The sequence below is a fragment of the Macrotis lagotis genome, chromosome X (assembly GCF_037893015.1).
Source record: "Macrotis lagotis isolate mMagLag1 chromosome X, bilby.v1.9.chrom.fasta, whole genome shotgun sequence".
Classification (NCBI taxonomy): domain Eukaryota; kingdom Metazoa; phylum Chordata; class Mammalia; order Peramelemorphia; family Peramelidae; genus Macrotis; species Macrotis lagotis.
This window is the reverse complement of record NC_133666.1, coordinates 668,291,040-668,317,016: the sequence shown is the minus strand read 5'-3', so window position 1 is coordinate 668,317,016 and position 25,977 is coordinate 668,291,040. Positions and strand designations below refer to the sequence as shown.

General features: G+C 35.2%; 1 protein-coding gene across 5 annotated transcripts in view; it reads right to left on the bottom strand.

The window, feature by feature from the left end:
* Positions 1–25,977, bottom strand: part of SBNO1 (strawberry notch homolog 1) — a 67,124-nt gene that overhangs the window by 6,696 nt on the left and 34,451 nt on the right. For all 5 annotated transcript variants that reach the window (XM_074205445.1, XM_074205442.1, XM_074205444.1 and 2 more), the window contains 27 exons: positions 25,387–25,487; positions 23,293–23,389; positions 22,434–22,594; positions 21,965–22,098; positions 21,711–21,801; positions 20,217–20,378; positions 18,795–18,930; positions 18,579–18,684; positions 18,322–18,475; positions 17,779–17,961; positions 17,568–17,665; positions 16,486–16,637; positions 13,974–14,171; positions 13,560–13,724; positions 13,288–13,460; positions 12,987–13,118; positions 11,316–11,451; positions 10,748–10,860; positions 10,573–10,644; positions 10,055–10,154; positions 6,673–6,747; positions 5,980–6,126; positions 5,801–5,895; positions 5,631–5,723; positions 3,543–3,680; positions 2,459–2,535; positions 266–459 (listed from right to left, as the gene is read on the bottom strand). In XM_074205445.1, the coding sequence (XP_074061546.1) occupies positions 266–459; positions 2,459–2,535; positions 3,543–3,680; positions 5,631–5,723; positions 5,801–5,895; positions 5,980–6,126; positions 6,673–6,747; positions 10,055–10,154; positions 10,573–10,644; positions 10,748–10,860; positions 11,316–11,451; positions 12,987–13,118; positions 13,288–13,460; positions 13,560–13,724; positions 13,974–14,171; positions 16,486–16,637; positions 17,568–17,665; positions 17,779–17,961; positions 18,322–18,475; positions 18,579–18,684; positions 18,795–18,930; positions 20,217–20,378; positions 21,711–21,801; positions 21,965–22,098; positions 22,434–22,594; positions 23,293–23,389; positions 25,387–25,487 (3,483 nt within the window). The remainder of the gene's footprint in view (positions 1–265; positions 460–2,458; positions 2,536–3,542; positions 3,681–5,630; positions 5,724–5,800; positions 5,896–5,979; positions 6,127–6,672; positions 6,748–10,054; positions 10,155–10,572; positions 10,645–10,747; positions 10,861–11,315; positions 11,452–12,986; positions 13,119–13,287; positions 13,461–13,559; positions 13,725–13,973; positions 14,172–16,485; positions 16,638–17,567; positions 17,666–17,778; positions 17,962–18,321; positions 18,476–18,578; positions 18,685–18,794; positions 18,931–20,216; positions 20,379–21,710; positions 21,802–21,964; positions 22,099–22,433; positions 22,595–23,292; positions 23,390–25,386; positions 25,488–25,977) is intronic.

The following is a 25,977-nucleotide window of genomic DNA, read 5'->3' as shown; positions in this document are numbered from 1 at the left end:
TGGCAGGAAAAACACTGATAATAATAGCTAGCATTATCAATAGCATCAAAAGGTTTGCAAAAATGCCCTTTATATAGGATCCTTCATTTGATCCTATTCCCACAGCCAAGGGAAGCACTATATATCCCTCTCCAACATTCCATGCTACTTCTAGACCATACAATTTACAATTTTAGAATTAAAAAAAAAAAAAAAAGAAACCAAAGCCCGAAAGCAGCGTCTTACAGATTAGCCCTGGTGAGTAAATAATATAAATAAACCTTACCCACAATCCGCTGTCCATCCTCCGTTCGAAGCCGAACTATCTGCATCTTTACATTTGTGCCACTGACAGATGCTAGGACTCCCTCAACTTTTGTCCAAACGCTCAGGACTGAGCCACATAAAACATAATAGGTACGGCATCGAAGCCCTATTTCACAAACTAATCCCAAGCTTGCCTTTTTGCAATTGCCTCTCCTGGTAGGGAGGGGAAGGGGGGGGGGGGGGAGAGAGACACACACACACATAGATTAATAGACAGAACTTTCTGATACTTCAATGTCAACCTACCCCATACTCAATTGGTACCATTCTCCCTTCCTTAGACTTCACATGTAAAACTTTATCTAAGGATCAACAAATCTTTTCCTCACTGGATTAAGTAGTCTTTGTCTTTCTCATTAATCTGTCTTTGGATAGATTCTCTATCCAAACTTAGCAAATAATCACTGATTTGTTTGTCTTGGTTCCTTAAAAAGAGACTAACAAGTTTTTAGTTAACTACATCACAGTTATCTAGTTATTTTAATTTTACATTTCATCATTCCGGATGTTACCACTGCCAAATAAATTTCTGAATTTCAACTACTGCTAAACCATGATAAATTATTTAATTGGGGAAAGAAAGACTAAAGCAAAAAAGGTACAAGATACTTTCAGTTTCCAGTGGAAGATGATGTATATTCAATCTAATTATCAAAGATGAAAAGTTATCTCCTAGCTCAGAAACAAGTTTAGAATCAAGTGCTTCTATGGCAAAATACTAATGAATCTTTAGAAGACCATATTAAATAAGATACTAGGACTGGGGCAGTTAGGTGGCGCAGTGCTGGCCCTGAAGTCAGGAGGACTGGAATTCAAATATGGCCTCAGACATTTAATAATTACCTAGCTGTAAGACCTTGGGGAAGTCACTTAACCCCTTTTTGCCTTGCAACCCCCCCCCACTAGGATTGAAAGAATAATAATGCACATTAAGTTTACTGGTAGATCCCTTGGATTTTGATTCTTCTCTCACAAAAGGGTCAATATGTATCTATTGTTTAGCGTAATTATAAATGCAGAGCCTATATCAGACTGCTTTCTGTCAGGGGGAGTGGGGAAGGAAGGAGAGAAGAAAAAAAAGATTGATAAAAACCACCATTGATTGCATGCAGTTGGAAAAACAAAGAATAAAATATTTTTTAAAGTAATAATAAAGTTTACTGATAGAAAGGTATTCTTTTTAGAAAGTTCAAAACTAGAGTTAAGAATATCATTTTAGTAGCAAATATTAAAAGATTGGGTTTCTTCAAAGACCAGATCTAGCCCAGTGTAGAAGGGATTAGAAAATGATGCTTTATATCCACAAAATTTCAGATTCTTAAAGCACAGAAGTCAAACTACATACAGCATTCAGTTTATTCACAATAGCAGAAGTTATTGCCAGAAGGCCTATTTTTGGACTAGGTTCTTTATATGTAAAATCCGGAGGATTTTTCTAACACTTAACACAGTACCATTTTCCCAAAGAAATGTATGGCTCACTGTAAGTCAATGCTATCCATCTGCCCAATAATAGGTTGATTAAAAATTGGGCCTTTTTCTTAAAAATCACTTTACATAAACTGGGTCATTTTACCGAGTGAGCAAGTTATTTTAGGGCATGAAAGATGCCTTGATTGAAAAGGTATGCTAAGATAATTGGAATAATATAATATTCATTTTAGAGCCTGCACAATAGCCTAGAGAATTGTTCCTCGTCTCCATTAGAAAACACAATTCATCTAGCAGAATATAATCCAATATGTAATAGTTGAGACACTTCTGATTTCTTTTCCTACTTGCAATTCAATTTGCTTACTCAAAAACTTAAAACACAAAATTTCAGGTCTGTAAGAGTTGTATCTCAGAAGTTTTGGTTTAAAGCATAAGAGTGATCTAAAGAAAAAGGGAATTTGGAAAACAGGATGACATTTATTCTTCATGACCAAAAACACCTAAAATTTAAGCACTGAATATAAAAATCTATGAGGAACACAAGAATGTACAAACCGAAAAAAGGCAAAAGCCTGCTTGTGTAAAAAAAAAAACCAAAACAAAACACAAAACATTCAATATTTTAAACTAGCTGACAAAACAGACACTAGTGTTTGTTTAAAAAGTAAATGTCATATTACTAAATCTACATTATTCTGAAAAGCATTCAAATATTTACCAATATGCATGAGTACATGTATCTGCAGATGAATTATACTGATCTAGCCAGTGAGCCAGGGCATCATCTGAAGCCACCTGTTAAAAATAAATTATTAGATAATATTAGCAATTATCATCTATTTTCCTTCAAAACTTCTTTTCTACATGAAGTCTTTTCTGATTTCCTCATGTCATTGCCTTCTCTCACATTCAAAATGAATATTCCTGGAGTGACTTTTTTAATGCCCAAGTCTACCATAATAATGAGGTCAGAGTAGACGGTTTAATAAAAGCTTACTGAAATTAACCACTATGTAACAGATGGTCTGAATGGGCTTTATGTTTGAGTCATATGAAAGGTTTGTGTAGATGTTGATATCTGAATTAGTGGTTGTTTTCAAAAAGGTTTGTCAAAGATTAAAATATTACTTATTAGAAAACAATATTGTTCCTTTCCAGAGCCCATTTCTAAAGCATTCAAAACCCCACTATAAAACAAAGTCAGGTCTGATCAGTATGTGTTGGCACTTTAGCATCCATGGAAAGAGAATGTTTTGCCTTCATTTTCAAAGAAGACCATGTCATCAAGGAGGGGTTGCCATTACAAGCATAGGAATTGGATTGGGGGGGGGGGGGTGTTTGTCTAAGTCACCAGTCTCACTTTCTCCTCCAGAGCCATCTGGGTCCAGTGGCCAGATAATGAATCAGAAGATCTGGAGATAGCCTTGGATGTGAGGCAGTCAGGGTTAAGTGACTTGCTCAAGGTCACAAAGCTAATAATTCAAGGGTCTGAGGCTGAATTCTAACTCCCATCCTCTTAACTTCAAGATCAAGTCTTGTAGATAAGACAACAATAAAATGAAATTGTGACCTGAAAGTACTGAATGACCTTTGAAGCAAACCTCATCTCAATTTCCTCATTGTTTTGTAAAATAATAGGACAAGATAATTTCTGAATTCCCTTTATAATTCTAAAACCTCAATTATCTTGTGATAATCACTTTACACATTTTTAATAAGATCAGAACTGCCATTTAAAAAATAATTTGCATGAGAAAATTCACAAAATCTATAAAACTCATGGACACACATAAAAAAAGTACCTTCTTATATTTCTTTTTCAGATCAGCCAAAGTCTCTAATTTAAGCTGTTTCCCAGTATTTGGTCTATAAACCAAGAAAAGCTTCTTTTTGGGATTCACTTCTTTTACCAAGATGGCAGTTTTCTTATTATTTCTTATCTACAAAAAAAAAGATCAAGAAATATCATTCTAATAAAATATTTTAGGGAGATAATGCAACTACTTGCTCTGTCATTGATCCCTGAAGGCAGCTTAAATATGTGAAGCTAAATTTGAAGAGTCATTGTATTTAAATTTAAACTTCATTAATAAAAAAATACAACATGCATCTACATATAACTGTTCCTTTGACCTTTAGCTTCTTATGCTGCAATCACTCCCAGTTATCTAGCAATTCCAAGACTTTGATCAGAGAAACTGATCAAAACCCACTTGTGCTGGCCTCTTTCTCTGACCTGGACTTCATTTCTACTAACAAGAGTTTTTTTGGTTTCCTCTCTAGGACCAGCATTCTTACTGTAATTAATCTAGGGAGTGCTGTAGTATTGCTTGTGTTTATGTACATACCAGGCAAAAATAGCAGATGAGAGCCACAAAATATCTCCACAGGAATTGCTGGGGCATATACATCAAATTAACTTTCTGGTAATCTTTCTCAAATACTCAATATTAGTATAGCAGTTCAGTTTGAACTTGAAGCTTTGGGACATAGAAATTTTGGTAGCTTCAAAATGGTTTCTGATCATTCAATGTTCCTTTCCTGCCACAATGATTACAAAGTGGACACAGACAATGGGCCATTTCTTATATCCATTTCATGAGTTCCAAAAGTCTCATCATCAGGTAGACAGGCTTCTGGTGACAACAAGTTCATGATATCTAGACTCAAGCTAAGGCCATAGCGTCTGAGAACACAACACCATATATACTGTGTACATAAACTGTAATAACTCTTGACATGTTGGCTAAGAACCTAAGATCAGAGCATTTTGAAAATGGACTGTTTGTGCCTTTTTTTCTATTTCAGGTGTTTCAGTCATAAACTCTTTAATAAATTCTTTATGACTGACTAAACAATTATAAGCAAAATTAAAGCTGTTTTTACTTGCCTTTTAATAACTTTTATCATCATGATTTGCCAGTTTACAAATTCTGGTTCTTTCCATCTTTTATCTAATGATCTGAACTCACTCCTAACACTAGTGGATGTCACCGAAGAGGGTACAGTTGGCTGCAATCCAATTACATCTGCAAAGGGGTAAAGCTAGATCTTTCCCAGGCCCTAATCTCCTCCCTGGAGGAATAGGAAGAGGAGAAAAGAAGGAAGAGAGTTTCCTGGTCTTTTCTCATAGGAGTTGTAATTAGCCAGACTGTAAGAATAATGAGCTCTCTTCTTAGCCTAGGGGCAATGGCTCCCCTCCTCTTTCTTTAGGGGAGAAGCTCCAACCAATCAACTTCCAGCCTTGCCATTTTGGCCTTACTTTTATGCCTTTTCATCTTCTACAGAATAAGATTGTTTAGATAAAATATTTTAAAGATAAAAAAGAACACAGAGGTATCTATAAAACAATGCACTGTTATTTTCCATTTTAACATTTTATGATTCTGATGTGGTCAAGAATATACTGACCTTTCCTCAATGCTGCCTGTGCTCTAATGTTCCTCTTATCTGTTGCTCTTTCTCCCATTAATGCTCTGGAAGACTATTTGGAGGAACACAGGGATGCCACAATCCTTCCCTCCCCACCCCCTGTTGGACATTTAGCTAAGTAGTAAATTATAGTACTTGACCCCTTTCCCAAGCCACCATTACCCATCCAGCTCCCTTCTTGTGTATTATCTCCCCAGTTAGATTGTAAGTTCCTTTGAGGGAAGAGATACTTTTTTCTTATGTATACCTGGTTTCTCACTTAGCAAAATGACCTGACAAAGTCATTACATAATGTTTTACCTTACCACAGAATATTAGCTAAATAAAGGAGGTAAAAAGTTTCATGAAAGTATCTTACAACATGGTTATTAAAAAACATTAAAGAAATCAAAAACTATATTGCTAAAAAAGAAATGAGCCCCACTTCAAAGTTATTCATATTTATTAGAGGTTCCTACTTGCAGCGATAAATAAAAGCCATCATCTGGTCCTGTCTGTTCAGCCCAAATCTTAGTTGCTTCTTCCCAAGACATTCCTCTCTCTACACTGATCTGGAAGAGAAAAAAAGCTAATGAAGGTACCACCGAGAAATACCTTACCTTAATATTAATGTGTCTATTAAACTTACTGTGTACAATTCAACATGGCCCGAGGTTGAATATCCAGGTGTTAGAAATTTCTTAGCATCTGTTTTCCTCACTTTCTCATCTCCAGAACCAAGATCTTTAAAGAATGATAAAATTAATATAAGGAAAAAAATTAACAATAAGTGAATATTAATCACTTCATTTTGAATTTACTACTTACCTAAAATACCCATATCGTATCTACCATTCTTTTTGGCATTTTGTATGACTGCATTAAGTGTGTCTGAAAAATACTGAAACAAGGCATTCTGTTGGTGGACCTCCATACCCAAAATACGATTTAGGAATTTTCCTATATTATTATAATCTGAAAGGGAAATCACAATAAATCCTCAATTAATTTAAGTGATAAGGAACAAAATATACATTTAATCCTCATCCTTCAAGGACTAGCTCAAGCTTTGCTCCTTTCTCACAGTTCCCTGATTTCTACAATCCTCTTCTCATTTGAAATTATCCTTTTGAAAAGGTACATACAATTGTAACACTTCACCATTTTTCCAGCTACTATTTCACCAACACATAAATATACACATACATATTCACACATATAAATGGAGGCATTGCCTTCTTATGCTTATGAATTACTGTATGTCAAATTTTGTTCTAGGCTCTGAATGACACAAAGATGATGAATGAAATAAACTCTACTCACAAGACAACTTACATTTTAACTAGGGATACAAGGACATCCTGAAGTGTATAGAGAATACAATGAGAAGAGTTTAATTCTGGATCCTCCTATACCATTTGCCAAATGTACATTTTTCATTTCTGGAAATACTCATTTACTTAAAATACTGAGTTCTAATTTATCCATTATACTATATATAAATAAATCCAAGAGGAATACCTTTATCAAGAGTCAAAATTCCAGAGCGATCTTCCACATTTATAAGGCCCACGCCTATTAATCCTTGTCGGACATCTACAAGAAATACATGAATAATGTAAAGGGATTTATGATTCTCATATTAACTGATATATGTAATGACTATACTATCTAAATATTTTATAACTTCCATTTCCTCAGGAGATTCTGGATTGGGAGTCAGAGACACATAGCAGCCTGAAGTGATCAAATGAAAAAGTCCTGATATGCTCATAATTCTACATTTGTATACTTGTGTATGTTAAGTGAATAGAATCAAAGACTGCAAAATCTATTCCCATCAAAGAACTCTGGCTCTGCACCGTGACAAAATAATCATGACCAACAAGACTAGACACATCACCTGAAGAACTGGTCCCATAGGACCCAAAGGATGCCACTCATGAGCCTGCTGTGGAAACAACTCAAGGTCTAAAAATGATTATGTCATAGTCAAAACCACTTGTAATTTTTATGCATATAAATTCTGCCTTTCCCCCCAGCAAGAAAAGCCCTCTCCAAAGAGGACTCTGTTTGCAAACTTGCTTTCCTTACTTTGAAATTAATTAAACCACCACTTCCTGGCACATCTGCCTCTGACCTGCTCTGTTTCAACTCTGGCTATTCTCAGGTTCCAGATTGGTCCTATCTGGGCTACATTTGAAATTCTGTTGACAAAATCTCGAGTCACCTCATTTTACCTAACCATGATCCATCCATATTTATCACTGTTCTAAAATCCCAGGATCCTGTAGTTTGTACCAAAAAAAAGGGTTTCACTTTCAACAAATGGTCAAAGTGGTGGTGGTAGAAATAGGGGAAAAAGGGTACAGGGCCAGCATAATATATCTAACATTAAAGGTTAGATGCCTAAAAGCCAAAAGAATTGATCAGAGAGTTTACAAAGGTCTGTTCTACAGTACTGTTAGCTCTAGGGTAAAATCTGGATAAGAATGGCATTCACACAGGATCCTATTTAAATCTGTTAAAATTTTAGTTTGAAAATATAACCTGTGGGGTGGGGCTAGGTAGTACAGTGGATAGAGCCCTGACCCGAGTTCAAATCCAAACTCAGACACTTAATAATAATTACCTAGTTGTGTGGCCTTGGGAAGCCATTTAACCCCATTTACCTTGCAAAAACCTTAAAAAAAGAATACATACATATACATATATATATATAAAACCTGTTCTCCCCTCCCATTTCGATTTGATTCTTCATTCACATGATTAATATAAGTATGTTTAACACAGGTCATACAAGTATATCCTGTGAGGGGGGAAAAGAAAAACATGAAACTCAAAATCTTGCAAAAAAAAAAAAAAAAAAAGATTGCTGAAAACTATTTTTGCCATGTAGTTAGGAAAATAAACAAAAGGGGGAGAGCTAGGTGGCACAGTGGATACAGCACTAACCCTGGAGTCAGAAGGACCTGAGTTCAAATCCATCCAATCTCAGACACTTAATTACCTAGCTGTGTATCTTTAGGCAAGTCACCTAACCTCAATGCCTTGCAAAAAGAAAAAGAAAACCAAACCAAAGTAGAAAAATAAAATATTAAAAAAGGAAAAAATATAACCTTAAATGAAGACACTGCAAACAAGTATTCCTACTTGTCAAAATCTCTATAAGCAGCCATCAGGGTTTGTGATAACACAACACTGGAAACAAAGTGGATGCCCACTGATTAAGGAATGGCTAAAGAAACTGGTACAAGAAAGAACAAATACAAAGAAGCTTGGAAAAATCTCTATGAAATGCAGAGCTAAGAAAATATGCCGTGACAATAATAATATAAAGGCAACATTCATAGAAAAAAAAAGAATGTTGAAAAATTTTGATCATGTGCATTAGACATCTTTTTAATTTTGATTTTTTGGTCTTTTGGGGGCGGGCTAGATGGCGCAGTGGATAGAGCACAGCCCTGGAGTCAGGAGCACCTGGGTTCAAATCGAGCCTCAGATACTTAATAATTAATTACTTAGCTGTGTAGTCTTGGGCAAACTACTTAACCCCATGTGCCTTGCAACAAAACCTAAAAAAACAAACACCTAAAAAAAGAAGTAAAAACCCAAAACAAAAATCCAAAACTTGATTTTTTTGGTCTTTTTGTAATTAAAAAGTTATTTGTTCTATGAGAATAAAAGATAGCTCTATGGGAGGAGAAGAATAATGCAGAAAATTTAGATTATTAAAAAAAAACTTCAATAAAAAGTTCATTTGAAGAAAGATATATTCAACATTTGTGTATCAAAATTGTTATTTATTTTCCCCACATACTTTATTCTCCACCTACTTATTTGGTTAAAGTTTTACATTTCTGAAGGTATAATCTGATTTATTTTAGCTAAAACATTAAGATTCTGAATAAAGAAATAGAATAACATTTGTTCCCTATTTATCTGACTTCCTGAGACTGGGTATTTTCATACTGGCTCTTCAACCAGGTACAGGTCCAGTTACTTGGAGTCTTTCCATAGGTTTTTTCCATTTGCAAATCAAGGGATAAAAGTAGATTTGCAATTACTTCAGGGATTAAAACATTTGCCAATGTAATTAGAATGAGACAAGTTCAACAGATAGAGTGGAAGGAAAAATGGCTGAAAAAGAGACAGGTATGATGAGGGTAAAAAGAAATGTATGATAAGGAAAATTAGGGGGGAAAGCACGAATTTTCATGACCAGAAGACTTCTTGATCAATTATGATAGAGAAATGACTATAAAAATCGAAAGCACAATTCTGATTATAGAAAATGTAAAAGATTTTTTTTATCCAAACCAAATTGTTTCAGGTTGAATTCAAAGGGAATAAGGGGCAGCTAGGTGGCACAGTGGATAGAGCACCAGGCCTGGAGTCAGGAGTACTTGAGTTCAAATCCGGCCTCACACACTCAATAATGATCTAGCTGTTTGGCCTTGGGCAAGCCACTTAACTCCACTGCCTTGCAAAAAAACAAAAAACAAACAAACAAACAAAAAAAACCAAAAAAAAAAAAAAGAAGAAGAAGAAGAAGAAAGAGTCGAAAAATTTGGGGAGGCTAGGCGGCACAGTGGATAAAGCACCAGCCCCGGAGTCATGAGTACCTGGGTTCAAATCCGGTCTCAGACACAATAATGACCTAGCTGTGTGGCTTTGGGCAAGCCACTTAACCCCATTTGCCTTGGGAAAAAATATAAATATAAATATAAAAATATAAAATATAAATATAAAAAATATAAAGTTGAATTCAAAGGGAATAGATTAAGGAAAAAATTTTATTTTTTAAAAGTTTATTTCAAGCACAGAGTCTTTCATTTCTTTGTTGGTACTTTAAAAAAGTTTTATTCATTTGAACTTATATAAATTTTATCTAAAATTTTACCTTTGAAGAATTCTCCTGGATAGTCAGGAGGTGGTGACACCATCGGGGAATCTAGGTTCACAATGGATTTCATAACAATTTCCAAAGCATTTCTACCATACTGGAGGAAAAAAGAAATGAAAGGAAAAACCACCCATAGGCATTAACATCCTGTATAAAGATAAAGTCAACATTGTTCTGACTGACAAATTGTTAATTCTTTCAATCACAAATATGGAAAACAATTTTGACTTCCAAATGATTTTGAAAGCAATGTTATTCTGGGTTTTAACATAATATTTAGACTCTTACATTGTCAAGAACTACAACTGAACAAACACAAAATTCTTACCACTCAATCAAGTTTTAATATTTGTTCTTTTGACATATGTATTTTAAGAATTAAATATTCTTCACACACACAAAATGTGATTCGCTAATTTTCTGCTAAAGAAATCTTAGGGGATGTTTTTCATGATAGTATTATTTCAAATTATACACAAAAATATTTAAGTACTACTTCTACAGGCAGCACATACCTTGTTATCAAAGTTGAACCTGCTCAAATCTCGAGATTCTGTTGCTCTTCGGTCACCATGTGTGAGCGCCCCCTACCAAAAACACACAATTTCAAAATCATAGCACAGTAGCTGTCTTTTACTGACATCACATTCTTTAAATTACACCAAAAAAAGGACTTTTACAGCAACTTACCAAACTCTCCAGTCTTTTAGCAACTATAGATGCGAATCGTTGCTCTCCAGCCAATTCAGAAATTAGAAATACATATTCTGGAGCAGTAACTTGGTTTGATCTATGAGTTCTTCCTGTATAAAATAAATAAATGATCTTGCTTACTAGGTGATTAAATCTATTTGTAGTTTCTAGTGGAGTTGGTCTTCAATAGAACTGAAGTAAAAAGCTCCACCAAAAATTCACTTGTTTCTGACCTAATCAACACAATGACTGGGGAGAGAAGGGGAAGAAGAGATAGAAGGGCCACAACAAGGGAAGTTCCTGTCACCAGGAACATGTCATTCAAATAAATAAAATGCAGCTACTAGGTGCATTCCCTTTCCCAATGGGACGGTAGGACATGGTGTCAGCCATCAGTTGGGAGAGTGAGGGTCCAGTGTGGCTTCAGTCTACTGACTTATCAATCTATTAGGGAACCATAAACTTAAATATGGCTAAATTTCCATACTTTCAAAATCAAGGGCAACAAATTAATTGTGCCGTTATTACCTTATTATGCCACGTGAGAGAAAAATACAATACTCACCAAATTGTTGAATTGCTCTATCAGCACTCCAAGGCAATTCCAATGTCATATGTACTCTTCGCCTCTGATTTTTAGCTCGACGATCTGCTTGTAAGGAAATACCTGAGCTGGCAGCTTCTGAGATAATGGCAATATTCTAGGGCAAACAAATACAAATTATAAACAATCACTGCAAACAAAAGGGTAGCAACATTGAATATTCAATGAGGAAATACCGAATTCAAACTATCCAAAAGCATTTTGGCTGCATTGATGAAATCTTTGCTGGAAAATATATCTAGAGGGGCAGCTAGGTGGTGTAGTGGATACAGCACTGGCCTTGGAGCCAGGAATACCTGGGTTCAAATCCGACCTCAGACACTTAATAATTACCTAGCCGTGTGGCTTTGGGCAAGCCCTTAACCCCACTGCCTTGAAAAAAATCTAAAAAAAAAAAAAAATAATAAATTATATATATATATATCTATCTATATCTAGAAACATATAAGCCCCATATTCAGAGAAAGAATATGAAAGTGCTTATTGTCATACCTACTTTAAACTAAAAATTAAAATGTTTTCAAAGTAATAGCAAAGGGGAGGCAGTTAGGTGTTATAGTAGATAGAGCACTGGTTCTGGAATCGAGGACCTGAGTTGAAATCTAGCCTCAGACACTTAATAATTGCCTAGCTGTGTGACCTTGGGCAAGTCACTTAACCCCATTGCCTTAAATAAAAAATATTTTTTAAAAAAGCAATAGCAAAGGAGAATTTGTTTTCTCAACCAGATTATAAGAATTACCAAATGCTCCTATCCCAAAAAAGTCAAATTATTATCATATTTTGTCCATATCACACTTGTTATATAAACTCTAATTTGGTATGAAAAAGAAATTTTATATCATATTTTCTTGCCTGATTAACAGTTACAGTATTACTCAGTTGGAAGAAGGAATCAGTTAACCATCTTAAATTTTAAAAAAGGTGACATGATTTAAGATCTCTCCAAGAGCAGTCTGGTAGCCACTCAAATTTCTAAGTTGACCAGTTATTATACTATGAAAAAAAATCTTCATAACAAAAGGCATTTATATATGACAACATATATATATGTACATACATATATATATGATAAACAAAACAAAAAACACAGGGCTGTAAGATTTGCAAAGCACATATATTATGGCAAATAACTCAAAGCTCATTTGAAAAATCCTCATTTTACACATAAGGAAATTGATATTCAGGATTTAAGCAGCTTGCTTAGAATGATGGAACAAAAGGTGAATCTGAAGCAGGATATAAACCCAGATCCTTTTGACTCCACATGATCAACAGATCAACAATTTTAAGTGGCAAAGGCTAACAGGGTTACATAATCTGTTTTTTTGGTGTCTTCTCTCAGTCTTGGGATTCTCTCTAATTGGCTTAAAGGGGGGAAGTAGCAGTTCTAAATTTTTATTCAAAATTCAATGAAACTGCCAAATTATATAAAAAGCAGTAGAACAAAATAAGTTTAAGAGATTATATGAAAAATGTTCCATTACACTATTACCTGAAAAATATATAACTTATCAATGTTATTCAAGCCATGTTTAACATAGCAAAATTTGTCCAGTTAAATTATTCCCTGAGATGTTAAGTAATGTGTCTTGGGTACACCGAGTCCTTTAAACATTCCCTGAAACTTGCCTTATGCCCATCCATGAATCTTTGCTTTTCTGTGATGTTGAGAATTTCCACAGGCACATCAGCCTCAGACCTCGACTCATAAGATATGCTTCCGTCATCATTGCTTACTACCCTCCCCTTTCGACCAGTCATCTGGAAAGTACATCAGAGCACATTGTAAAAGCACAAAGGACAATATATTTTTTTCTAAATCAACTTAGATGGAGCTCATGGGATATTTATTACATGACCAAGAAATGAGATGCAAAGAATTTATACACAAAACAACAGAGCCTTCATTTGAGAGCTGTTTAATTATTACCTCAGCCACATTCTCTGGGCCACCCAGTTCATCAATAAGTTCATCCAGTGTATTAGGAGGAAGATCTTCAGCTAATTTTTCCAATTTGTCCAATAAATCTTTCTTCATCTGCTGGGCTCTTTCAACAGCATCCTGACTTGTTACAAAGCTGTTGCTGTTACTATTACTATTAGCTATATCAGAAAGTAAACAAAATCAATATTAAACTTTCTAAAAAAATTACATTTCAAATAACCACATACACATCCCCTGTAAAGAAATCATAATCATACCTTGAGTATTATTAGGAGTTGTGACAAGAGAAGTTGAAGAAAAACTTGGTCGTTTTGATCCCAGACCTGACGCTAATAAGGCACTTTGAATAGAATCTGGATCAATACTTTTTTTCTTTTTTTTCTCTTTGCTTTTCTTGTGGTCTTTCCTGATTAACCAAGGATCTGAACATAACAAAAGAAATCAATTCAACATTAAATGAAATTAAATTTGTCACCTGAGCCTGTGGTTGTACTGGATGTTGAAGAGTTAATTAGATACTGTTAGGTTAAAACTTTCAGGTCAAACAACAGGGTCAACTTGTACTTCCTATTTTATCACAGCCTTATATAAAGGAAATTACATAAAATAAAGTTTAAATGACATGACAATAATTTCCAACATATCAATGATTTAAGAAAATGTAAACTTACCGTCTTCATCATCTTCACTAGATTCGTCCCGAAAAGGGTTGAAATCATCATCATCTCCAGAACTCATGTTTTTTGAGCTCTCATAGTCAGTTTCTTCATTATCAGAGGCATCAGATTCACTTCCACTCTCATCAGAACTGCTTCCAGTAAGACCACCAACTTTCCGTGCTTTTTTAGCCTCTCTGCTAATTTCTTCCCCTATATAACATCACAAAATAAAATTAGATGGCATACCAAAGGACAATAAAAAATGTGCATACACTTTGATCCAGCATTACCACTACTGGGTCTGTACCCTAAAGAGATCATGAATAAGAGTAAAAATGTCACTTGTACAAAAATATTCATAGCAGCCCTGTTTGTGGTGGCAAAGAATTGGAAACTGAGGGAATGTCCATCATTTGGGAACAGTCTAACAAATTGTGGTATATGTACATTATGGAACACTACTGCTCTATTAGAAACCAGGAGGGATGGGAATTCAGAGAAGTCTGGAAGGATTTGCATAAATTGATGCTGACTGAGATGAGCAGAACCAGAAGAGCATTTACACTGCAACAGCCACATGGGGTGATGATCAATCAACTTTGATGGACTTGCTCATTTCATCACTGCAGCAATCAGGGGCAATTTTAAGACAGTTGCAATGGGGAATAGTATCTGTATCCAAAGAAAGAACTGTGGAGTTTGTTTAAAGACCAAAGACAATTATCTTCAATTTTTTTAAAAAAGTTATCTTATATAATTTTTCTATCTCTTATAGTTTATTTTTTCCTCAAGGATATCATTTCTCTCTTAATACATTCAATTTTGATCAGTGTACAGCATGGAAACAACATAAAGACTATCAGACTGTGTTCTGTAGGGGTGGGGTAGGGGAAGGGAAGCAAGATTGGGGGAAAAACTGTAAAATTCAAAAGGTAAGAACAATGAGTTGTCATAAAATATTTTTTAAATTCCCCAACACTAGATTTAATCTTTAATTCTAAGTATGTTAAATTTTTTTCCCCCCATACAACTTTGCTGATGTTTTCCTGCAAATCAAGTTCAAATCAAGCCCTCACATACTGATTGAATACCTAGTGTGGGCCTAGCTCTAGTTCTTTGTGGAGGAGACAAGAGATGGAAACAGAACAGTCTCCACCTTCACACAATCTTTTGTATTCTTGTACAGAAATGGAATCTTGATCGTTTGCCTTATTCCCCATTAAAATCTATGTTTCAACCAAACCATCTGTATATATATATGGAAATTTTTCTTTGAAAAAATCTACCTAAGAGGACAAATGCTCATTTTAAGTTAAGTAACAGTAAATTCTAAATATTGGTCAACAACTAATTTTGAGCAATTAATCACTGTCAATCACCTAGCAAATTGAACTAGTTTAAATGATGAAAATGTGGTAGAACTCTTATATCAACAAAAGCAAATTCTAGTAATTTTACTTCTCAGTGAACATGGAGAGGAACACAATGTTTGCTAATACAGATGGCAAGATTTATTGGGAAAATCTTGTCTATCAACAGAAACCAGAATGAAAGGTACTTATTGAAAACAGCCTCCTCCCTTTTTTTTTTTTGGGGGGGGTGACAGAATGGGGAAAATATCAAAACATGTCAATTTTATAGATACAGTAAACTCCCTTGAGGGATAGAGGTTACATTATTCATAACCTAGAGTTGCTGGAAGAAGGGAGAGGTTGTGATTTATATAAAGTTACTCGAGTTAGTATTTATCAAAGGGAAAACTTCAACCCTTAGGCTAGCATTCAGCTGCCACTACTGCCATGCTGCCTTGTTAAGCAACATCTTTAATTTTTTTTTTAACAAGGCAATGGGGTTAAGTGACTTGCCAAGGTCACACAGGGAATTGTCTGAGGCTGGATTTGAACTCAGGTCCGCCTGACTCCAGGGCCAGTGCCCTATCCACTGTGCCAAGTAGCTCCCCCACTAAACAACAGTCTTAATAAAAAGAACGGTGGGTATGTGGCACTCAAAAATTGAGCCCTTTGGAAGGACCTGATAATGCTTTAGTGCTTGGTAAAGTTGGTTTCCTGATTGTCTGTTGATTTAACTATCAGGATCCAACAATATAGGAATCCTGCCAAGAGTTACGCAATATAAGATAATCATGACATGTGAATGCATCCCCCCCCCCCCCTGCCCCATGCTCTACAGCTAGTTTAATCATTTAGGTTCTGAGTTATACTCGTAATATTTAAAGGTCCCAACAGCTTCTCTACCCAACAAGTTGGGAGGCAAAGTGGGTCTCCAAGAAGCATTAGAAAATGTCTTTGATAATCAATGTACCGAAAATCAGAAAGTAAAATTAGATTTTTACTGGATGACATTCACTTTTACCTAAGTTTAAGAAGCGGTGTTTAGTACATTATAAAAAGACTTAGGATTGAAATCTGTGAATAATGCTTTAGCACTATGTGGTTCTAAAGTTTATTTATTACATCCCAAGGCTCAAATTCCTATTTACCATTACAGAAGAGTAGAAGCTTACCTTTCCGTTTCTTTATTTTATTCTCCTTACAAGGACTATCTCTGGGGGAGCTGTTGTTACTCTGAGCAGTCAAATCAATTCCCAGCAAACTAAAAAGTTTCTTTCTGTCTGGAGCTGGAAAGTGTTTTTCAATGAGTGACTGTAATACCCCTCTGTTTAAGGGATAGAAAAAAAATAATTTAAAACTGGCACCCTACTTAATATACCCAATAATGTCACTTACCAAGAAGCAAAAAAGTCTGTATATTTAGGATTATCTTATACATTAAAGTAAACCAACTATTGTGATCTTTATAGTAAAATAGTTTAAACAAAGCTAACAAGAAATATATCATGATAATTACTGAAAATATGTAAAAATGTACCAGGAGAAATCATATTCTCTTTCCAAGTGCTATTTCATCATTCAAGCAATATTCTCCATTAAAAGCACACTAGTTTTAATAAATAAAATCAATATCAGAAAAAGTATTTTTCTAACACTTATCCAATGTAAGTGAGGCTATTCAATGAAAGCAGAAAAGGCTATTTTACTACTGGAGTAGCCACCAGGAGAAATAAAGAGTTGTGGTCACTATGTTTTCTGGTACTTATTTAGAAGGCTGAAAAAAAAATTTCTCAAGAGAAACAAGTATAGACCCAGTGTCAATATACAGTCTGAAATGAAATGACACAGCATTAAAATGTTTATTTGTGGCCTTTGCAGGCCAAATGCCAAACATTGTGTCTGACCAGGGAGAAAGAGAGCACCTCTGTTCCTACAAATGTTCCTGCATCCATACAGCCTCTAGTTGTTATGTACATCACAAAATGATCTCAGGCTGCAGGATAATGAAGCAATCTTTCAAGTCTTCATAGTATAGGACTATATACTATTGTAGTAAATCACATTACTAATTCTTTGAGTCATGCAGTCAAAAATTCTGGAAGATTTCACAGTGAAAGATTTGAATACTAGTTTTCTAACAAATGTCATATTTGAGAAAATCATTTTAATTACTGAAAAAGTCCTACTTTTTTTAAGTAAAATATACTAGTATAGATAATAAGTTGAAAAACAAAAACAAAAACAAAAACATTACTTGGCTGTTGACACAAAGTCATTCAATTCTCCTCCACCCTCTTCCAAGGCTTCTAAAGTTCGAGCTTCTCCTGTTGATTGCAGACCAATGACAACACACTGGAAAGAAGAAGAAATAGATTAAGTTAAGGATAAAAATATAGAAGGATGAAACAAATTAGGAAAGGTATGGTTAAACTTTGGATAAAGAGACAAGGTATCTTATAACTTACTTTGCCATTTTTGATTTCTTCTCGCGCCAGCTGCACGACTCTCTTGACTTTGGATGCTATACACAGGTATTTGAAAAACCTCTGATGAGCAGACCAGAACTGCCCCCACATAGATTTCTTCATTCGTTGTTCTGCATCTATAAGATCAGCGGCTTGCTGAAATCTCTCTCTAGCATTTACCCACTAAATAAGAGGAAATATCAACAATTTACATGCTGTGCAGTTAAATAGAAATTGGTTTTATATAAAGATCCTTGAAGATTTTCCGGGTTACATTTGAATGGGTGACTAAAGAATGAACAACCGAACAGAGTAAACTTTTCCTCTTTTACATAGAATGTAAGTATATTTAATTTTGTACAACATTCTATGAGATGTATTTTTAGCTGGGAAAAATACTCTAAACTATAGACAATTAAAAGGCTCAAGGATATGAATAGATTTTGAAGATGTTAACTGAGGAAACTAACAAGTTTGCACACTAAGTAAGATGACAAACAGCAAACATGAATTTTAAAATCTATTAGGAAAAGACAAGCTTACCAATTTTACTGCTTTATTATACATTCGAACATAGCTCTGCGAAAGTAGAACTTCTTCTATCTTGAAAGTCACACCAGTAAAGCTCAACTGCCTGGCAATGTACATGCCCCTCAGCTTCATGTCCATAGCAACTATTTCCATGGCACCAACACCTCTGAAGACAAAGTAATCGTCATATCATTAAAAGAGAAAAAACTTCATAGGAAAATGGTTTTCAGGTCTAAAAGCAACAAAGTAGAATCTCTAATACCGCTTACCTCCGTTCTACAGCTTGAATAAAATCACTGAATTCTCTAAATGGGGTTCCTTCACCCCATATTCCAAGTCGGTTCATATAGGCCATGTTTCTTGGTTCAGAAGCACCTTTAGGAAGGAGAAAAATACAAATCCCCAACCCCAAACATTAGTGTGAGGGAGGCTGATGTAGGGAGGAAGAAAATAAGAATAATTTTGACAAATCAATGAACCCATACCAGTAGCACTGGCATAAACCACTCTGGCTCGCGGCAGCTTGTTCTGTAACTCCAGTACAGCTAAGCCTGTCTTGGTCGGTTTTGAAGAACCAACAGGACATAAATTCTTAGCTTTGTGACATTCATCAAATACTATCTATAAGGAATGAGTCAAGAAATGAACCTTAAAAAGATCGGGTTCCCCAGACTCTGGGGCAAGAAAAACTATACTTTCCAAGCTTGTGAAGTTCCTACATTCTTTCCTAGGGAAGGATTATAAAGGTTGGGAAGGCATGTAAATGAAGGGGCCTTTACTTGCCTTGGGGTCTGGACAAAATCTAGATTAGGGGATGGTGTCTGAAGGTGTCTTGGAGACTTACCACTAAACTTTCCTCATTAGGTTAAGAAATAAAGTGTTGAAGACCACACACTTTAGTAAAGCCCAATTTACTTGGAGAATACACATAGGAGTCAAATTAACTACTTTTCTTCACGTGCTTAGATTGCTTTTAAGATATGTTCATCTTCTCATCCAACCTTTCTGGAGAGAAATTTGGAACTATGCCCAAAGGGCAACATACCCTTTGACCCAGCAATACCACTACTGGGTCTATACCCTAAAGAGATGATGAAAAAGGGTAAAAATATCACTTGTACAAAAATATTCCTAACAGCCCTGTTTGTGGTGGCAAAGAATTGGAAATAAAGTAAATTTCCTTCAATTGGGGAATGGCTTAGCAAACTGTGGTATATGTATGTCATGGAACACTATTGTTCTATTAGAAACCAGGAGGGTTGGGAATTCAGGGAAGCCTGGAAGGATTTGCATGAAATGATGCTGAGTGACATGAGTAGAACCAGAAAAGCACTGTATACCCTAACAGCAACAAATTGTCAACCTTGATGATCAACAATCGGGAACAATTTTGGGCTGTCTGCAAGTAAGAGTGCCATCTATATCCAGATAAAGAGCCATGGAGTTTGAACAAAGTTCAAGGACTATTCCCTTTAATTTAGGGGAAAAAACAGATATCTTATCATCTGATCTTGTTACACTTAGACTTCTTGTCTCTTCTTTAAGATTTCTCAGTTGCTTCTCAATTCGGATCAATGTACAACATGGAAACAAAATAAAGACTGACAGATTGCTTTCCACGGAGGGGTGGAGGGAGGGAAGTAGATTGGGGGAAAAAGTTGTAAAACTCAAAAAAAAATCTTTAAAAATAAAAAAATAAAAATAAGACATGTTCATCTTATTTATAAAATACACATTTCTATTTTCAGAGAATACTGCCATTTTTTCCACTCCTACAACCAACAGAAGTTATTGGTTTATCTTCTCACTCTCCTTTCTATCATTTTTACTTGGAAATACCATTTTAAGGTTTCTTCTTACATAAACCTCCTCCTTAGGCTCACTTTTTGCTAACACATAAAGGATACCACTCCATCAAAGTCATCGCTGCACCAATGTAGAAGCTGCTTTAATCTTGTTTTGTATTTACCACCAGACTGACTTTCACCGATGAGAGAAGAATAGGTGGCAAAAATAACGCCCTTTTTTACACTCCCATTATGTTTGGAAGAAATTTTTCCGTATTTGAACTATATAAAAAAAAAGAGATAGTGATTACTTACAATTTGCTTCACAGACTAAAAAAATACTTTTACATTCAGCATCTCATTGGTTCCTCATAGCAAACTCAGAGATGAAGTAATTGAGTCCATTTAACCCATCTTTATCTAAAAAGTCACATTGAGTGACCAGGGTATAACTAGAATGAGAACTTTGTTCTGACTTAATAGTTTAGACCATGTTTCACTTTACCACATTCTGAACAAGCACTTCACTACTTTGTCTAGGTGGGTCATTTCCTTTGAATGTAAACAAGCTCTGCAGGGTATCAAGAGAGCAATCACAAGAACTACAAAGGAGGTTTTCTTTTCCAATTACATGGGTTCAGTAGTCAAAACAAAACTTTCAGATGATAGCCACACATTTTGCTTTTAAGTGACTTTAAGTCTTTAAAGTTTGTTGACATTCACTGATCTATTCAATGTACTAAATAATCTTAAAGTATAAAAAAACACTTCAGCAAACATTACCAGAAAGTAAAGATGATTCTAGAATAAAAGTCTGTTTTTAATCTTTTACACAATGTTTTCTCTTTGTAGAAATTTTTAAAAAAATTCAGCTTAATAGAAGTTTTACAACCAAAGGTCAATTCACAACCAAAATTCACAAGACATCCCAATTGTTCATTATGGAAATTTGAATATATCAGGATTGATGCGACAAAGTCTAGCCATGACAATAGAAAGTAAAACTTAGCATAACTTAATAGTGTGGCAAATGAGAGACAGAACACATAGACTTTCTTTATTCATTCAAAAAGTGGTCACTTGACCTTAATGTGCCATAGGTTTCCTCATCTATATATGACAGTATCTATTTAATGGATGTAAAAATGGGAAAGCACCATGAGAAGGTTGAACTCCCCTCATCTGATGCAGTTTTCATCCGCTACCTGCTAACTAATTTGTTAGAAAAAATTCAGAGACATCAGTTACTTTGGACAAGTTATTACATATCAAGATATGAAAATTCTTCTGCTCTATATGCAATACCCTTTTTTTGTTTGTCATCATCATGATCTGTAAGTAAAAATGTCACATACGCCACATCATTCTGTGTATTCAGAAAGAACTACCAAGGCACATCCTTGGAGCTTTAAGGAAAATAACATTCAACATTGCTCAAGTATTCTATTTAAAGCAATTACTTGAAATTTAAAATATTCAGATGTCGTACAGTGAATGAATAAGTGCCACTTGGTCAAGAACAATACAAATAACGTATAAGCATGCATTTTAGTCTCCTCACACAAGCATACCTAATGTTTTGCCTCAATCGTACATAGTAAAAAGTTTCCACACCTTGTTTAATGAATGAACCGAAATGTTTTTTGCTCCAATGTCCCTCAAATCTCTTTCAGCATCATATTTTAAATCATTTGAAACACTAAACCTGTCAAAAGGGGAGGGAAACATGAAGTTAAATAGAAATCACATTATTCTGAAAGAATTCTGAACGAAATTTTGACCACACTATCTTGGACCCCACAACTAAAAAAAAGTCCATAGCCCAAATATTTCCTAATATTATACATTTGGACAATTATTAAACTTACCATAATGCTCTTTTTCTACTCAATAGGTAATTCTCATAAATTATTCCAGCTATAGTTCTCCCTTTTCCTACACCTGCACCATCACCTATCAAGAATCCAGCTCGATCTCCATTAGGTAGAAATGTTTCATGTTGCTGAAAAAAAAGTAGGCATTTATAATGAATCATTTCTTTTTAAAAAAACTATACAAAAGTGAACATATAGTAAGACACAATATGTTATCCACAATGATTTCCCCAAGGAAGCAACAATATTTTTAGTTAGAATAACCATATTGCATGAAAAGTCTTTATCTAGGGGCAGCTGGGTGGTGCAGTGGAATGGATAATGGCACTGACCCTGGAGTTGGAAGGACCGAATTTAAATCTAGCCTCAGACACTTAATAATTATCTAGCTGCTTGGTTAAGTCACTTAACTCCATTGCCTTGCCAAAAAAAAGTTTTTTATCTGGAACTACATATATCATACCTGGGCAGCATATGTAACAGCTTCAAGTTGTAATGCCGATAACCAACCATTATCAATGCTTTCTTCAGATATAGATGTTTTATACCAAACATCAGGAGGTGTGACACTGGATAAAGAGCTGGTTTCCACTACTGCATCAGGATGCCTAAGGCCAATTTTTACTGTTAAAAAAAAATAGTATTAGCTATCTTAAACACAATTGCAACCAAATCTATTGGAATGGGTTATTTCAGCTTGCTAGCTGTTAAGAAATATAGAGTCTAATCTAAATGTTTGCTTCTGCCACAGAATAACATTTAAATATGACAAATCTCCTATAAGTAATACAATAAAAAAGCAACTTCATTACTGGGAAATAAACTGGCAACAATGTGCTAAACTGTTACAATGACATCAGTTGTGTCATGGACCAAGGATAAGTAAGTTATTTTTTTCTTTCTGTTATAAACTAGCTTATGAAAGTTCTGGACAATAAAGACCAGAATACTATTTGTTGGACAACCTTATATTAGCTACATAATTACCAATTTTATGGCAAAACAAGACAATGCTATCATACAAATTGCCAAAGCTTCAGCTTTAAAAAGCTCTGAGTCAAATCTTAAAAAATATTTACAAAATATTTATTTTCAATTTAAAATCTGACACAGTAAATGTATGTATAGATGTACAGGAACAATCTAAAACTCTAATAGTTGATTTAATCAATTTAGGTTTAACACAGATGCAAACAAAAAAAGCTTAAAAAAACCCGTAAAAAATGAAGCTGAAATTTGATAGCTGATCACCAAAGAAATTCAAAATAATTCTAATTCACTGTGTGAAAAATCAATTCTACAGCAAACCCAGTAAGACATACGTTTTATTGGCATGTACTCTGCATAGGTTTCTGCATGGCCCATTTCTTCTTCATCTTCTTCCTCTGGTTCTTCTTCATCTTTAACCACTGGTACTTTCTGCAATTATACATATATACATATACATATACATATATAGTAAGTCTGCTAATCAAAAAGTGGCTTTCATTTTCTGGACTATATGGATTATAGAGAATATAGGTTTTCATTTTAAATATCAAGTCCCAACTACAATACCACCAGAATCTTGCCAGTATGATGAAACCTCTCCCAAATCCTGAATACTTTCCTCCTCTCCAACAATCTAATTCAAACCTCATATTTCTATACATGAGACTTCTTCCCATCTCTTTATCCCTAGGAGTTAAAAAGCAAGAGAGAACTTAGCAATCATCTAACCAGAAAGTTAAGTGACTTGTTCAATGACAACAAAGTCACTATTTCTCCACAAGAGTCAGTTGCCTCATCTACAATGAAAGGTTTTTGCCTGGGATTGCATCTACATTCCAGACCTTTCATACTCCCAGAGCAGGCCCAGCATTGGCAGGGCAGAAAGGCAAAAGAAAGAGAGCAGAGTCAAGCCTGTTCTTCCACCACTTGAACCAGCTCATAAGCAACTCCTTCCTTCACACAGAGATAAATATTCCTACTGGATTACTCTTCTGAAAGCTCTTCCTCATAAAAACATTGTTATATGGGGCAGTATTATTATTTTGTTTTTTAGGCTTTAGCAAGGCAATGGGTTAAGTGGCTTGCCCAAGGCCACACAGCTAGGTCATTATTAAGTGTCTGAGTCCGGATTTGAACCCAGGTACTCCTGATTCCAGGGCCGATGCTTTATCTACTGTGCCACCTAGCCACCCAATATTATTCTTTAGATACACCTTTAACTGAAATTCCCGACAGGGTTTTTCAATCCTGGGATCTTAATCAATACATACACCTGCTTCTAGAGTCAACTCCTCTACCATTTACAAATTAAAATAGCTCCCCATAAAAGAGGAGTCTGCTTTTGATTAACTAAAGAACAGTGAGGTGGCACAAAGAATAGAACACCAAGCCTGGAGGTCAGGAAGACTTGAGTTCAATCTGGCCTGACACTTTCTGTGTGACCCAGAGCAAGTCACATAAGCTTATCTTAATTTTTTCATTTGTAAGAAAAAGCTGGAGAAAGAAATGGCAAACTAATCTAGTATCATGACCCAGACAGGGTAACAAAGAGTTGGACCTGACTGAAATGACTCAACAACCACAGCATTAATGAAGTCCTTTCAATTCTTTCTTCCCCTAAAGTTTCTTTTCATTTCATTGTCTAGACTAGTTCTGGCCCATTACACATTGTGTCTATGACTGTAATAGCCAAACCTGATCCTGTCTTCGTCCATGAGTCTTTCCCCCTATTACACCCCCCATCCAACACTAGTCTTATTTTACTAAAACATCCACAGTGGGGTTTTGGTTGGTTTTTGGTCAAGAGACAGGAGGGGAGTACACAAAGCTCCGGCTTCAGTCAGCAGCAGCACATCCTGGCTCTCTTAAGATCTGGGCCAAGTCCTTGCTGCAGGCCCCATCAAGGGACTTTCTGTGACTAATAGTTGGGAGGATATCCTGCAATAAAATCACAGGTCTGCTCAAACACAGAAACCCCAATCGTGTTCTCTTGTTCAAAATATACCCAACAGGTGGCTAGGTGGCGCAGTGGATACAGCACTGGCCCTGGAGTCAGGAGTACCTGGGTTCAAATCTGGCCTCAGACACTTAATAATGACCTAGCTGTGTGGCCTTGGGCAAGCCACTTAACCCCATTTGCCTTGCAAAAACAACAACAACTAAAAAAAAAAATACCAAGCTCCTCTCCACTCCTTACAGCATGAAGTCCAAGCTCCCTTTTAGCCTGCCAATCAAGATACTGGACCAAACCTCTCACCTTTCTTTTCTCAATATAGAATCATTCTAGTGAATCTTACTTCTCTTTAATTCCATGCTTAAATAGTTCAAAATAATTTAATGTATTCATTAAATTTTTTTTTTAGGAAGAAATGATTATTCACTTCTTATTCCTAAGGAAAATAGTCAGAAATTTACTGAAAACTCACCATAGTGGGTGAAAAACTTCTCATTTTGATATCATTTATCCATATTCGTGCAACTTCTTTATTAGAAGCTTCTTTCTTGACTGTTCCATTGCTGACATCAGCTTTAGAAAAAGAAAAAAGGCACTGCATGTTTTAAAAAGTAATTTTCAATTCCTGTCTCCTCCATGGTTTGTTCAAGTCTACCCACCCCTACCTACAGAGGCTTAAGTTCTCAGTACATCCCAACACAACTACCAGTTTCTCAATCTTTACTTCTTAGAGAAATTATACCCTAGAATTTTAATACCATGACTTATTGGACCATGGAACTTTTATGACCATTTTAACCTCAGTCAATTGTCTCACTAGAAAAATGTGAACCACAGGAGTTTATGAACCAAAGGGGGGAGGTAAATACACAAAAATCTGTATTTAATATACATAACAAAAGGATGGCATTATTTTGAGTCACCCAAGTGTTTGAATAGAAACCCACAAACCCAGTGTTATCACCAAAGTGCTATTATTCTTACCTGAGCTGATGGCTCTTACTACCTTTGGAGGCAAAACAATTATTTCTGGAAGAAAAAAATCAATTTGGGAACTTTTTCT